We start from the raw sequence: 16,054 nt of genomic DNA on the forward strand, positions 1-16,054 counted from the left end.
AATGTATTAAATCATAAGCTTTCGCTTATGCTCTAATAAATTTGTTAGTCTCTAAGGTGCCACAAGTACTCCTTTTCTTTTTGTGAATACAGACTAACACGGCTGCTACTCTGAAACCTGCCTTAGTCCTGTTATAGCTTGGTGATAGGAGTAGGATATTGGACATCCTTTGGACAAGAGAGAGGTATCAAATAACTAATACAATAGCAGCAAGTAGTGCAACAACATTAGCGGTTCTAGGAGCTGCTGCTTTAGAGGTTTACCACCCTGCCCCAATAGGGCTCTGGAAGATTACTTGGCCAAAGACCATGAGGGTCTATAGATGACAGTATGGGGCTGAATGGGGGTATCTTCTGTGACTCGCTGGTACAATTCTAGTCAGACCTGTTCCTCCTCAGTCCCTACCACAGCTGGGAGTCTGAAGGATGGATTGAGCCTCTTAGTAGTTCCAGCTCAAGACTCACCCAGTTGGAGATGTATTGGACTCCACTGCACTGGAACAACAAGATGGACATTCTGACATAAATGCGCATAACTCTGGTACTATAGAAGAAGTAGCTTGTATAATAGAACACTATGTCCCAACCAATTGGCTTAACAGGCCCCTTCTCAGGTTTGACAATCCTGCAAGAAGAGGCCAAGCACCTGGTAATCTGAGGAATCACTGGAGTTGTCAGGGGTGTGGCTTCTAGGTGGGTTCCTGGAATCTTTACCTAGCTACTCCCAAGGAGTCGCTGGCTAGGGTTTCTCTAGGGGATCAGACCATGGGATGAAAGGGCATCTGACTCAGTAATTTATTTTTGGTATGTGGAACCAAGGCAGATTATCTGGGGTTTCCTCTAGGAGGCAAACTCCATTATCAACTCCTAGAAATAATAAAAATCAGGCCAAAGATCCTTGCAAATATACCTGCTCACTTCTCCTTCTCCTCCTTGTGAGATTTTGGTTACAAGGATTCCCTGCCCCTTTCTGTAGATTAAACAGCTGAATGTTTGTATTCATGCACACCAGGCCTCTGGACATTGATGTTCATTCCTGAGCAGCTATGTGGACCAGACTGTGCAAACCCAGGGAGGTGCATGGGGGCTGCAGCTGTCTTTGTGCCTGTGCAGGAACTGAAAGGATGGAGGGAGTGGGCAGCTCCTTTGCACTTTGCCCCCAGGGACTCTCCCATGGATCAGTCAGAATCTGGCTGTGAGTAATAAAGCACAGTCATGGTGTCTGGCTCTGGTACCTACCCTAAGAAAAGCCAGCATTTTCATAACTTCAAATCAGCTCAGTCATTTCACATTAACATGCAAGAATTTCAAAGTGTGTCTTTAAAAATCTAGTAGCCCAAAACACTGTTTACCCCTAGATGACCCTGTTAGCTGCTGGGACTAGTAGGTGCACATAGGCACCAACTTCTCCTGGCACCGGTGGATGCTCGACCCCCACTCACCCCTGGCCCTGTCCTGACTCCATCCCTGCCCTGCCCCAAATCCAACCTCTTTCCCAAAGTCCCTGCCCCAACTCTGCCCCCTCCCTCCCCTTTTGGACTCCTTCCCCAAATCCCTGCCCCAACCCCGCCTCTTCCCCTGAGCACGCCGCGTTTACGCTCCTCCCCCTCCCCCTCCCCCCCCCCACAGCTTGTTACGCTGCGAGGAGTGCTGGGAGGAGAAGTGGTGACACGGTGCACTCAGGGGAGGAGGCAGAGGTGAGCTGGGGCAGGGAGCTTGCCTGCTGCCAATTTTTGCCCGTGGGTGCTCCAGCCCCAGAGCACCCATGATGTTGGTGCCTATTGGTGCATGCTATATAGTAGTACATGTTCTACTGTGTTTTACTGCAGCTCAGTGCTGATAGGAACACATGCTTTCCTGTAAAGCCCTCCCTTTGCTTCCCCTGCATTCAAGGGTGGGGAACAGTTGCAGTCTCTGCACTGAGCAGGTACATTGCTTACTCCAGGCACCCCAGCATTGGATATTACTCTAATGGAGCAGGGATCAGGCAGAGCCAATTGCCCCACCACTCCTACAAATAGCCATACAAAGTGGGCTGATGTGGGGGCGGGGGGAAGCAGGCTGTACAATGTGCACTCTCCCCCTCTGTAGGGTAGACAGTTAGGAACTGTGCCTCCCCCAGGTACAATCCCTTCCTGAGCATCCCCGGGGAAGGTGTGGCTCTGACCTGCTTCCTACTCAGGCCTGTGCCTAACTGCCACAATTGGGCCCGCAGGGAGAGCAAGTGCTTTTTGTTTTTAACTACATAAATTCTGAGAGAAATGTGAAATGTGCTTGTACACCAATCTAAGTAACTGCAAATCAGGCATTTAGGTCTGCCTTTATTGATGTGGGATGCATGAAGCATGAAAGATAAATCAGTGGGGTATTATAATGAATGCCCGTCTAGAGTGCTGCACAAATTCAGCATTTAGGGCAAAGGCAGTAAAGTAATACAACATTCTGATTTAGTTCTAAATGGATCCCATTAAAGGGAGTTTATTGCATTCTGAGCTGTAATATCTCTTTTTCTTACATTGGCAAAGTAAGCAGTTATGCAGTTTGAGAGTTAGAACACCTAGTGGTGTCTAGAAGGACTTTTCGCTCTATCCACACACGGAAATGCATCATGCTAGGGCACAGATCCTGGTGCTCCATTAAGGAAACCTATTTATCCAAAGGATATATGGCATGGATTTCCTGATGTGCTCAGCTGGGCCATACATGTGGAGACTACACAGCTAGTAGTGCCAAAAATTACCTTCCCAAAAAGTGTCCCAAAGCAGCTCAGGCTTCTTATTACTAGCCTGTGTCATCTAGTGCAACTCCCAGCACAAGTGAAGAGCTCCTCTACCCTGTCCTACTGAGTGTTAAATCCATACTACTCTTCAGTATGACCTGCGATGGCATCTGAATGACACCTCCAGGTAATTCTTGGGTTCCTCTTCCTCATCTTTTCTTCATTTCCTGTGCTGAACTATTATGTAGTGCTGCATTGAACCCAATGTACATGCAGAACTAAATCTGGAGGTGGCTGAGCTCCAACAACTCCCATTTTAAGATGAATAGCTTGCAAAAGCACTTCACAATTCTTCTGGATCAGCTATATTATATCAATGCAATAAGTAACATTAGTGTTTACTGTTCCATCACCTGACTGACCACTTCTTAGGTCTCTTTGTAATAAACTTTGTATTTTCCTTTTTCTGTTTTCAAGCTGGTATACTTGATCTTGTCCTCATTGACAAACTCCAAATAATTTCTCCTCTTTCTCTTTGTTACAACCCCTGAAAGACATACAAACCACCATCAGAAAGATTCTTTGCAACAGCTCTTCAAAGCTTCTCATATCTGATGAGTTCAGCCTCTCTTTAAGGTTGCATCTTGGAATCCTTTTTGTAGCCCTTCCTGGAACTACTTTCCTTTTACTGAAACCCCTTCATTATTTTGGCATTCAAAATAGCATAATTAGCTGGTTTTAGTCTTGCTACCTAGGCCTACTGAAGTCAATGGAAAGACTCCAGTTGGCTTATCGGTCTTTGGATCAAGCCCTTACTAAGGCTTATGGGTGAAATTCACTCTTGTGCAGAAGGCTAGCTCAAGGTCAATGCACTACTTAATTCCTATTTTGAGGATTTAAGTGGTGTGTAGGCCTTGCCTTGGGCCTTGCTTAGGGGTGAATTTCACTCTATTTGTTGGTTATCATACAATCCCTGGCTAAACAATTTCACTTCAAAATTCACCCACTTCCTAATTGCTCCCAATTTATGGTACTTTCCCTTGGATTTTGAATAGCTCATATAATTCTCTCCAAGCATCAGAATTTTTCATTTCTATTTTTTCTTTTCCAGAAAAAAAAAATCTAAACTCTTCTGGCAGAACCACTCATGGAGCACTGTAATAGAAGTAATTCCATCTTTACAGAAAGGATTTTTCTCTCTTCTCAGATTGGAGATGTATAATTTTGCATTTTGAATGGAGAATATTTCAGATATGGTATTAAATGACCTTGAAATACTATCAAGGGGAGGTAGCTGGTGGAGGAAATTACACATACTCAAGGGTCTTTAAATAAGTGAGAAGGCCATTGTTACTAACAAGTGGTTCATATATAGAAGGGGAGATGATAGAATACAAGAAGCCTCTATGCAGTGCAATATGGATAGATTCCAGACATACCTGAGTAACCACAAGAACAAAAGAAGTTAAAGGGTGGGGGGGGCAGGGAAGAGAGAATAGAGAGAATAAATACAAGCTCAACATTTCCAAATGATGTTGGAGCCTTGAGACCTTGAATGTGCTAAAGTTGAGGGGAAAGTAACACAAGAAACAGCATAACTTGTAAAGGCAGAGATAGTACCTGAGACCTTAATAAAACACTTTATAGATAGTCAGTGTCATTTAGATGTCCTGTACTCTCTGTCCTTTATTTGTCTACTAAGGCTGAAGTTACAGATTTGGGGAGAGAACAGCTTGGTAAACTCACAGTACAGGGAAATGGTTTATTCAATGTGTGGGAACTCTAGATAAAAGGCAAATATATATAGGGTTTTTTAAAGTTTTTTTTTAAAAGATAGGATTTGATCAACTTGCATGAAGACTTGAAAGAATAGTGATAAGTTTTCTTGTCAAATGTCATTCATAAGAAAGGGCTATAGTTCACTGAGAAGGATGCAAATAGTGCAGCAAAATGATACTTTCCGAAAATAACGGGAAGTAATTTTGTGGCAATACAAACAGTGTTACTACGAACAGGAGGTGTTAGAGAGAGGGGAAAACAAAGTCTAGGGTCCCCATTCTACAGTCCTAATGCAGGCAAATCCTCACTGAAGTCCATGGAATTTTTGACAGTACACTTGTGCACAAAGAGGTAGATTTTCAAAAGCACAAGTAACAATTAGGCACCTAACTCCCAAGGACTCCCAATGTGATGTTGGTGCCCAACTGCTATTTGTGCACTGGAAAATCTCCTCTTTGGTCTCAAAAACGTGCATGAGGGAGGAAAGGCGAAAGATGTTACATGCTTTCTTGATGGGAAGGAATATTTTCGGCTTGTTGAGGTTCCTGTTGAACAAAACATAAAGAAAATTTACTCAGAGTATTCAAAATCTGTTGGTAAATACAATGGTGAGAAGGGGCATGGTTGAATTGCAAAAATGTTAGGAAATATTTTAGTGAGAAAGGTGGTAATGGTAGATCCAGGAAAGGAGTGGGTGTGCCTTTCCCCACTTCCCAGATGGGAGCAAAATGGCAGGAATCCAGCATAAACTGAGTCATGGGAGCTGGATGAAGGGAAAAGCTGCTCCAAGGAAGGCTCCATCTTGCCACAAAGCCCCTTTGCGGCTGTAACATGGAGCGTAGAATTGTGTGGCCCCAGAGTGTGGCCTGGGACAGGAGTTGTGAAATGCTTGCTCAGCATGGCACATTCCCCTTTCAGAACAGTGATTCTTACCCTAAAAAAATCCATCTGAACAAGCACTAACTCCCTCTTCCTGGCTTTTGCAGAACACACATGAACTGTAGTTGCTTGAGGGAGCAGGACAGCCAATCACAGTGTGGCTTGTTGCCATTGCTGAAAGGACAAAACAGAGGGGCTCAGACCCACATAGGAATCTGCATAGGATCTATGATCCACAAGGTCTTAAGGGACAATTCCAGAGGATCTTTGACTCCTCTTAAACTTGCTGGTCCCATGGGATCGTGCACTTTGCTGGCTGTTCTACAAAAGCTATTGAATCCTGGAGAGCCACATGACACTATTTGCAAAGATGAACACTTATTACAACAAAAGGATTCCTTAGTCAAAGGTGCATCAATGAGAATGGAAAGTAGAGGTAGCTGTGGGTCTACTTTCTGTCAGTTGTAATTTGTGATACTGCCTCTATTGTGGGGCTGTATTCTGCATTTGCAAGGACTTGCTGATCTAATTAGGTCTTTTAATAGGTCACTAATTTCTCTGATAATATCAGAGGGTAATGTTAGGATTGTCCATGTTTGTGAATGGAATAAAATTGTTCATCACGCTTATTGGAAGAACACTTTGGGGTCAGATCCTTACCTGGTGTAAAATAGTGTAATTCAAAATGAAATCAATAGAGCTATGCTAATTTATAGCACCCGAGGATCCGGACATAGAGAATATTTCCAAGGACAAAGCTACTCATTGCAAAACATTTGGAAATAAAATTACTTTTTTTCAATGCAGATTCAGATATTTTCATGGCCATATTTTGATTGTTTCCATTCCCTAACCTATGTCTGACACTAAGAAATCTTTCTGTCTCAATCTGCCCCCTTTTCTCCTTTTCCATGCAGATAAGCATTTGAATTTGCTACATACTTTGATGTTATGGAAATTCCTTTAACCTCACCTTTTAGTCAGACATTCTTCAAGGAGCTTGACTTACAATACAATTTAGTCAGAAACGAGTTTGTTTTTATAACAAACTGTGCAAATCACCGAGCTTCTAAAACATAAAACATCTTATTCCCACAAAAGTCACTTATGACCTCCAGATTCAAGTCCTAGAGCAACACTTGGAGTTTAAGATTTTCAATTTGTCTTTCCTGATGGACTGCAGAGCAAGAATTATATCAGTATTTGAATTTAAAGTGGAAATATAACAAAGTAATTTCCCAGATATTTGCACTTTTTTGATCACACAGTAATTATACTGTAGCATTGCCATGTATTTGTGTAGGAATAATTGTTGTATAATGTAGACTTTAGATTTCAGTATCGCTTTACTGAATAAAGAATAACTAGCCTAGTAACATGGGGCCATATTTTATTTTATTTATTTATTTATTTATTTTATTGTCACCAGTTTTATATCCAAACTCCTCAGGGATTAGAAACCAGTGGCAAAGCTCTGTAGTTCAGAAGGGAATACTGCAAGGAGAGTTAGCTGTTACCAGTATATAGTATTCTGTATGGTTCATTAAGTCTCTATACCAAAAATGTAAATGAGACTGCATTGTATCAGCAAAGCAGTGTGATGTATTTTTACCACGCTTCTGTTAGATTTCTTGCTTGTCCAATTACAAAGTATTGAATGCCCTCTAATACCGCTGAACTTCGTGAGAGATGAAGCCATTGAGCACTATATTAGACTCGCACTATATATTGTATGTCCTTGTCATCTAGGGACTCATCCCTGAAATGTGCTGAGAACTCTGGCCACAATCCAGCAAAGCACTTATGTGTGTGAGCAGTCCTGGATCTGGTCCAGAATGCTCAGCACCTTGCAGGATTGAGCCCTGTGGACATGATCCCAACCCCTTTGAAGTCAAGGTTAGTTTTCTCCCTGACAACAATTGGTTTTTTTTAATTAGGTTTAGATTTAATATACCTTGTTCTTTATGAAACTAGCTCTGATTGGATTATATTAAAAGAAATCAATTCAAAGCTTCTCTCTTTCTTTTCTCACCAATTAGTTGCATACAGCTCTTCTTTTGATGCCTTTATTTCCAGTACAACCAGTAATGTTAACACATTGGTGCTAGCTTGGAGAGAAAAATTAAAGCCTCATCTTAAAACTACATCCTTTGACATTGCCCGGGGAATTAATGCTTTTGACTTCCACTCTCGACTCAACTTAATCGGTATGTTTTTAAAAACTGACTAATTTATGTTCTATAGTAAAACCTAAGGGGCTAAGAAAACTGTATTCTGTATGTGTACATATATAGACATTTTCTTCCTTTGTATGCATTTTGCCTGCAAAAGTGAAGGACTGAGTCCTAGGGTTTTATATTTATGTGGTGATGTTTTATATTTCTGGCTTATGAAGTGGAAGACAAATTAGCTGGGGGAAAGGGCATAAAATAAATTTCTGCTCAAAAAGTGCAAGTTTAGGGAAGTTCTGAGTAACTGCAGATGCGATTACAATGGAAACTGTTCTGCATTATTAATTATTGCAGTCACTACCGCTCTCACATATTCACTTGTAACATAAACAAACACATTCTCATTTAGCAAAGCCATTATCACTATGTATTTCAGAGAGATGGCAGTTTCTTTATTATTAATTGAAATAAAATCCCCTTTCAAGAGTACTTTTGGTTTTAATCTATTTTGCTTTGTGATTGTGAACAGCTACTGCTGGCATCAATCACCGAGTTTGCCTCTGGAACCCCTACGTCACCTCGAAACCTGCTGGAGTTCTTCAAGGCCATTCAGCCAGTGTAATAGCTGTTCAGTTCATTACTGAACGAAAACAGCTTTTCAGCTTCTCAGAGGACAAGGTAAATATAAAAACTGCCTACAGGGCCTGATCCTGCAGTCCCTGCATTGGCAAACAGAACTGGATCCACAGGGCCAGATTTTCAGGTGTTGAGCACACACAAGTGGAGCATTTTCAGAAATGCGCCAGCAGCTCCCATTGTGACATGATTAAATTTTCAAAAAAGCTCCATACCCAACATATGAGAATCTGGCCATTTATTTTGGTGCCTAATTGAGAACTGAGGTCTTCTGGAAATATGACCCCAGTTGTGGATGCTAAACTTTCTTGAAAATATGGTCCATAGTGTGTCCTAGTGCTGGTCTCCACTAGAAAATTAAGTCGAACTAGCCATGTCACCTGGGGGGGTTAAGTTGATCTAAGCCCCTACGTAGACAGCACTAGGTCAAAGGATGAATTCTTATGTCAACCTAGCTACTACCTCTGAGGGAGGCGGATTACCTATGCCAATGGGAGGTAGTGTCTGTGCTCTGAGGAAGGTGGATTGCCTAGCCCAACAGTGTAAGTAGTGTCTGCGCTACAGCAGCATAGCTGCAGCTGTGCCACTGTAGTGTTTTAAATGTAGACAGGCCTTAGTTTATTTTCACACTCAACTTTTCTCTAATGCTAATTTGAGATTGTGATTCAGGTTTGTCATTATAAAGGCAAGAAAGGACTTGCTGATCAAAACCTGAGCAGAACAAGTGAGGCCAGCACCAATATTAAACACCACTATATGTCTTTCAATTGCAGTGTTAAAATTGTGTTTTCTCTTTGATTGTTAAACCATTATGCTAAACACAGAGCAGTGCACGTTGTTCTTGGCATTAGTATGAATCTATTTCACTCTGATGAATGCATGGTAATCTGAGTCTCTATGTCTAATAATAAACAAAAAGCCCCCTCTGCTACCAAGAGCATTCTCTGATTTACTGCCAGCAGAAACCACAACAAACTTCTTCTATCCGATGTTATGTGGGATGAAAAGGATGCAAAGAGATAACATTCACCATTTTAAAAGGCGGAATTTTGACAGCACAAGAGAAATTGAGTCACTGATTGCACCATGTGTTATAATGGATAAGTCATGGAGATAGAGTGGGCTTGTTTTAAACCAGCACAAAGTCACATGTTTTAACACTTTTAATCAACATATGTCTTGTGAATTGAGCTGTGTTCACACACCTGGAGACAGAAGCCCCATATCCATAGAACAGATTCAGTATGGGAATAGGTTTCAGAGTAGCAGCCGTGTTAGTCTGTATTCGCAAAAAGAAAAGGAGTACTTGTGGCACCTTAGAGACTAACAAATTTATTAGAGCATAAGCTTTCGTGAGCTACAGCTCACTTCATAGTGGGGGGTGGAGTGTTCTTGTTAACTGCTGGAAATGGCCTACCTTGCTTGTCACCATGAAAGGTTTTCCTCCCTCCCCCCCCACTGCTGGTGATGGCTCATCTTAAGTGATCACTCTCCTTACAGTGTGTATGATAAAACCCATTGTTTCATGTTCTCTGTGTGTGTATATCAATCTCCCCTCTGTATTTTCCACCAAATGCATCTGATGAAGTGAGCTGTAGCTCACGAAAGCGTATGCTCAAATAAATTTGTTAGTCTCTAAGGTGCCACAAATACTCCTTTTCTTTTTAGTATGGGAATACTCAGGATTCCAACTAGGATTTACCAGAGTGGGTTAAGATGGCAGCTATCGCTCCATGGCTACTCATTCTCTCCCCAGTGGACTTGTTTCTTGCTTGTCTCTGTATTATCTACTTGATGCTTTTGCCTACCCACTCTCTGGTAGTGTTCTGGGATTTGCCACACTGCTGTGACCACATTAAAATAATTGGGTCACCCAATGCTTGGGATTTTTTAAATAGATGAGAATTGGTGTATGCAGAGACCTGTAGGCTCATTGAGTTTGGATGTACTTCTAATGACTATAGCTCTGGAGAGGGGCTTTAACTTAGCACATTTGTAAGTCTTTCCTTCTGGTGAGAAACCTGGTGCAAAAAAAGAGCCAGGTTAGTGAGGCACACCAAGGGAAGTGCATTGGCAATGCTGTTTGAAGAAGCTTGCATAGCAACTACTTCTCTGCATCCACTTGCTGATATATTGCTGCTTTATGCTTTCAAGAAAGCTAAAAAATAGCTCCCTTTTATCCTCCTCCAGAACGAGCCATCTCTTATTAGCTATAGCTGTTGTATATTTATAACGAGCCTTTACAGTCTACCAAGTAAATAATGACATAAAAATTACCTTTTTATTTATATACACAACACACCATAACATTTGCCACTAAGCTCTTGTGTCAACACTCATACATTCTATGAGAGAGATTTTTATTGTAACTTTTACTAACCTGCTTTAGTGGATCCAAAGCTCATATATAACACTTCTATCTCCCTGGGGACACTAGCAAAATATAGGCACAACAAGGTTGATGTTTCAACCTTGTTCTGACTATTCTGACTCACTAATTGTTTTTCTAAGGGTAACTGCCAGAGGCTTTTAGATTCTCTTCTCAACTTCACCAGTATAAACCAGGAAACCAATGGAGTTACAGTGATGTAAAACTTTGGACAAGTCACTTCACTGCTGTGTCCACTCCCCCCTTTCTCTGTCTTGTCTGTCTAGACTGAAAACTCCTCAGCACAGAGGTTGTCTTATGTGTTTGTATAATGGCTGGCACAATATGGTCCTGACCTTGATTATAATACAAATAACAATAAAACAAAATACTCACTGAAAGCCTTTTGTAAAATAAACTGAACAAAGATGGCCTCTTTCATCTTGTATTTGGTGGTAGACGTTAATAAGGCAAATGAAGCAAGCCAGAGCTATCACTGCAATAACTAATGATTGCAATGCATTCTGAAACAAAAAAAAAAGCAGATAATGTGTGATTTCTTCATCATTATGTGCACAGGTGTTAAGGCTCTGGGATATTCAGCATCAGCTGTGCATCCAGAGGATTGCGGGCTCATTTCCAAAGAGTCTGGACTTCCACTCCACCCTTTATTTTAATGAAGCTCATGGACGGCTTTTTATCTCATTTAATAACCAGCTGATGTTGTTGGAAATGAAGCAGGAAACCGGCAGAAAGGTCACAAGTCATGGGAAAGCAGTTACTTGTGTTCTTTACAATTCAGTTTTTAAGCAGGTAAAGGGGGGAGAAATAAAGAACCTTTCTGCATTTTCGTGATAAGGAACTTGAAAATGTGTATTACCTACAAGGTGATTTTCTTAATTTGATTTCAGAAAGTTACATTAGAGATGGAGAGACCATTTACTTTGGCAAGAAAATTATCTCATACTAAAGCATGCTAATTACAGTCTTTGTTTGACTTTCCTGAAAAGGACTGTGGGTATTCTAGTATCCCAACAGTTTAATTGAACTAGTAAACTACCTGCTTTCTTTAAACTTTCTATCATATTTGAAAAGTGGTTTGGTTTCCAATAAAGGTTCAGTGTTAAAAAGTGATATCAAATATCAGTGTACCCAACATTTCTAAGAAACACAGATGATAAAAATAAAACCACTATTGTGAGATGGTCTAGGGTTATCTCTGATGTAGGTTAGTGCTGGTATGACTGCCAATTGCAAATGAACTTGATTATAAAATTCTTCTTTATAGCCACTGTACAGTATCCCTGAGGATAGTTCTGAAATATGCATGAAATGTAATTAGTGAAGATTCATTTTCGCTAGAAAATTTTACACAAGTGGCTTACAGTGGCAGACCTGGATGTATTCATAATAAAACGATTCAGTTAAATGTAATACCACTTGGTATGCAGTGAGAGTGTTGTTTGTCTTCACAGTACTTTAATGATGCACTGCAGTCTTTGGTATCAGAGCACTACCTGCATCTCAATGAAGAGCTACAGTTACTATACAGGGAAATGTCTCTGTGATAGATTTTCCTGAGCTCTGCCCAACCAGCCCCTTTTATCTATAGATTGAGATTCAGCTAAGGCAAACCTTAGAGCATATAGTGGTATGATATGGGGTATCAACAGATCATCATGGTTTTTGGTGGTGATTTGTTTGGTACAAATGAGCATTTAAAGCATGGTAGCAGTAGCCTGACTGATTAAAAGAAAAAGAAACAGCTTTCCTGCATGCTGTCAAAGAAACAACCCATGCTGTAAACAACAAAACATCAAACAACATTAAACAACAAAAAAAATCCCACTTTGGTGGAACAGACCCTAAATTTACATTAAAAATAAGTGTTTCCATTTGTCTAAGCTTTAGAAACCGACCCAGTTTAAGGGAATGTAATTTATTATATTATCACTAGGAAAGTATTGCTGTATTCCTCTTCTGCTAAAAGCTTGTGTGTTTAGGAAAAGTCCCTTTACATACAATTACTTTTTAAAATGCCACTCATGGGACCAAAGTTGGTTGCGAAATCATTGTATTTTATGCAGGTGACCAGTCTAATTCAGCTGAATTGGATAACTTATGGAGCACTTTAATTTTTTCATTGCAAAATATGGAAAGTATTTAGATCAGCAAGACTAGTTTATGAGATGGGTACTAGAGAGTTCCTTCCAGGCACTAGGAGTTAAAGTGAAGCAGGATAACCACTTATGACCTGACTCTGCGATCTGTAGTATGGAAGTGGACTGTGGTGCAGGTGTGAAGCCCTGCTGAAGTCAGTGGGGCTTCATGTGGATGCAGCAGTCTACTAGGTACAGTGAATTGTATGATTGAGATTTTAAGGTAGTGGGAGCCCCCGTCACACCTCCTTGTGCTATAATCCATTCAGATCTCACAAGCCAAACATGACTGGACTGGGTCAGCAGAATTTGGCTGGGCAAGGAAGGAATAGTCTCAGTTGATGGTCCTTGAACCAGTACTGAAGCAATGCCTCGGCTTGAAGTTAGGGTGAAATGTGCTGCTAAAGATGCTTTGCTTTAAGATGCGAAACTGATGTCCTGACCTCTTGTAGTCACTGGAGAGCTTGTGGTGCTTTTTGAAAAAGTAGGGTTTTTAGGCTGGGTGTCCAGGCCAATTCTGCTCATTGCGTTCTGCCTACCTAAATCCCTCTTACATTTCCACTTGGCTGACATATTCTTCATTTCATTCATTAAACAGTTGTGCATTGTGGCTGTATGTTAAAGAGAAGACATATTTTCACCCTTGAGGTAGCTGCATTTCATTGAGAAATGATGGGATCCCTGTATGTTTTAAGTTTCCAAAACCATTTAGGATATGGTAAAATACTGTAGTATAGATTTTTATTATTAATAAAAATACTGATTAGCCAAGCAGAGCTAGCAGAGCTTGTGTCCCATGACATTGCTAAGTGGCTGATGAGACATACCAGCTGCACTGGCTCTGGTGAAAAGGAATGCCTTTGAATTCTCTGTGTACTAGGCATTGGGTAAGGCAGAGAATCAGAAGTGTGTGTGGGGGAAAGCAGGGGGGTCAGAGAGAGAGAGAGAGAGAGAGAGGAGGCATTAGAAAAGGATAGATAGAAACTGGCAGAAGGATTCAAGAAGAGAAAGGCATGGCCAGAAAAGATGGGAGGAGTGAAATAATGAGACGTGAGATTCCATAAGAAAAGGAAGGTGGAGGAAGAGAAAAATCTCTCTTCTAACAAAGGGCTTTGTAAAGGACTTCACTCATCTTTGTATTTCCCTGTTGAAGACCACAGTTGCTGGGCCCAGCTGCTAAACAAGTCACAGTGATATGTATCCACCACCTAGCCTTAGGGTGCATGTTTTTGAAAGAAGCAGTATGGGATGCTAGAGGCTGTGCTAATGAGCAGCACATGTTTTCAGTGAAGTTATTGATTTTAAAAGCTTCTGTGAGCCATGAGAAAGGGAGACAGAAGAGAAGGGAGGTGCATTCCTTTAAGATGCAGGCATTCTGGAAAGCTGATGTCTAAGGGTTTAAAAGTGTGGCTCATATGTACGCTCACTTCAGGAATGATAATAATACTTGATACATCATAGTTTTGGAGCACAGAACCACCCTTAATCCTCATAACAACCCTCTGAGGTAGGTAATCTACTTTCCCTCTAAGTGTATCTAATTCCAAAATAATTATTACAAATTAAATACCAATAGCATAGACAGAGTGATGCAAAATGGTATATGCCAACCAGAAAGGGGTAGCAGTGTGGTTTAAATGGCTGGGTCACTGGTCTATGGTCTGATCCTAGTTCTGCCATGGACCTGCTGAGAGATCTTGAGCAAGTTTGTGTTTCTGTTGTAGAGTTTGTCTACACAACAAGTTACTGTGCAGTAAACCAGGGTGTGAATCTACAGCGCACCGGATTGTCCTGCAGTGACATTCTGTCTGAATGCTGCTATAATGCATGACAGTCCCAGAGGATGCTTTCAAAAAGTGGTAGTAAAGAGTCATTTGGAACAGTCAGAGAGAGAGAGAGAGCACAGCATGAGAATAACTACTGGTGGTTAGAGCTCTCACCTAGCATCCAGTGTCCCTGTTCCATTGTCTCTTTAATTATTTAACCAGAGTCCAACATCTTCAACAAGAGAAACTAAGGGATCTTCACATCAGACTATGCCATTTCCCAATGGTTAGAGTGCTCACCGGATAGATGGTAGATCCTAGTTCAAATCCCTTTGCTCCCTGGGTGGAAGGGGGACTTGAACCAGGGTTCCCCCACATCCCAGGGAAATACCCTAACCAGTAGGTTAAAATTATGATGGAATTCTTCCTCCTGCTTCTCACATCTTGCTAAAATGGTTTAGGCACCTAACTCCAAAAAGGGTTGCCAACTGTGACTCGCAAGCACAGCTAGGTACCTCCCTGCAGCCTGGACTTAAGTACCTATCTCCATGAGAGGGGTGGCACTTAGCATGCACCACTGTGCTTGGCATCTTCCATTGATTAGCTTAGGCAGCTCTCTGCTTAGCATGCTGGCTTTAGTTCATTGCAGACTACGGCGCCTATGTCTTCTCCTTCATTGTCTAGGAGCTTAGGCACCTAACACAGTATTTGTGGATTGCAGTGATTTTCCAGGGACTCAATGTCACAACAACTAACTCCTTTTGTGCATTCAGGTTTTAATCTCTCTGTGTCTCAGTTCCCCATCTGTAAAATGGGGATAATATCACAGCCCCATCTCCCAGAGGTGTTGGAAGGATAAATGTTACAGATTGTGAGATGCCTAGATATTATAATAATGCGGACCATACAAAGTACCTTAGATAGAGCACGAGACTGGGAAACTTGGGATTCCTCATTTCTAACCCTAGCCCTGCTATTGCCTGGCTCTGTAATCTTGTCACAGTGCCTTAGTCTTCAAGCAGTTTCTACTGAACTCCTTAAACTCAATAGGTCTAACAGCACTCATGGATGCATGTCATACTGATATAGAAATAAACACTTTTTGTCTGAGAATACATCTGAGGCCTGCATTCGTACTATGATTTCATAGTCTTATGTCGTGTGTTATTTTAACACCTATATGCAGAGAAGTAGCCAAAAAAGTTCAGTGTGCTTAGTAATTACTAGCATATCTAGCAAAACCTGTCAGTTCTGTTATTGGTAGCTCAATACATAACATTTCCCTGAGATCAAGATCAAGTGGACGGCCTGTGCATCAGTATTTGGCTAGGTTTTATTGTCTGCTAATTACTTAAAATAAATAAAATTAATTGGAGATGGACTTAATCCAAAGCCCTTTAGTCCAAAGCACCTTGTGCTTTTGGAAGAGCTAGGAAATGGGGGCATCAAATTCAAATCACTGGATTTAAACCCATCTATACCATTCTGGTTCTTGGTGAGATCTTAAACTGGCTGGCCCTGCTTGAAGGTTCTGATTGACCATTGCTGTGAGAAACTGGCTATAGTCATTCTCCCAAG

The 16,054-nt window shown here is 41.2% G+C and overlaps 1 protein-coding gene across 7 annotated transcripts in view; it reads left to right on the top strand.

Annotated features, from left to right (window-relative positions):
• The window catches only part of WDR49 (WD repeat domain 49), an 86,992-nt gene that overhangs the window by 29,056 nt on the left and 41,882 nt on the right, over positions 1-16,054 (top strand). For all 7 annotated transcript variants that reach the window (XM_038417633.2, XM_043492503.1, XM_038417632.2 and 4 more), the window contains 3 exons: positions 7,416-7,583; positions 8,077-8,225; positions 11,131-11,364. In XM_038417633.2, coding sequence (XP_038273561.1) covers positions 7,416-7,583; positions 8,077-8,225; positions 11,131-11,364 — 551 coding nt within the window. The remainder of the gene's footprint in view (positions 1-7,415; positions 7,584-8,076; positions 8,226-11,130; positions 11,365-16,054) is intronic.

Source organism: Dermochelys coriacea, chromosome 9, assembly GCF_009764565.3.
Source record: "Dermochelys coriacea isolate rDerCor1 chromosome 9, rDerCor1.pri.v4, whole genome shotgun sequence".
NCBI lineage: Eukaryota > Metazoa > Chordata > Testudines > Dermochelyidae > Dermochelys > Dermochelys coriacea.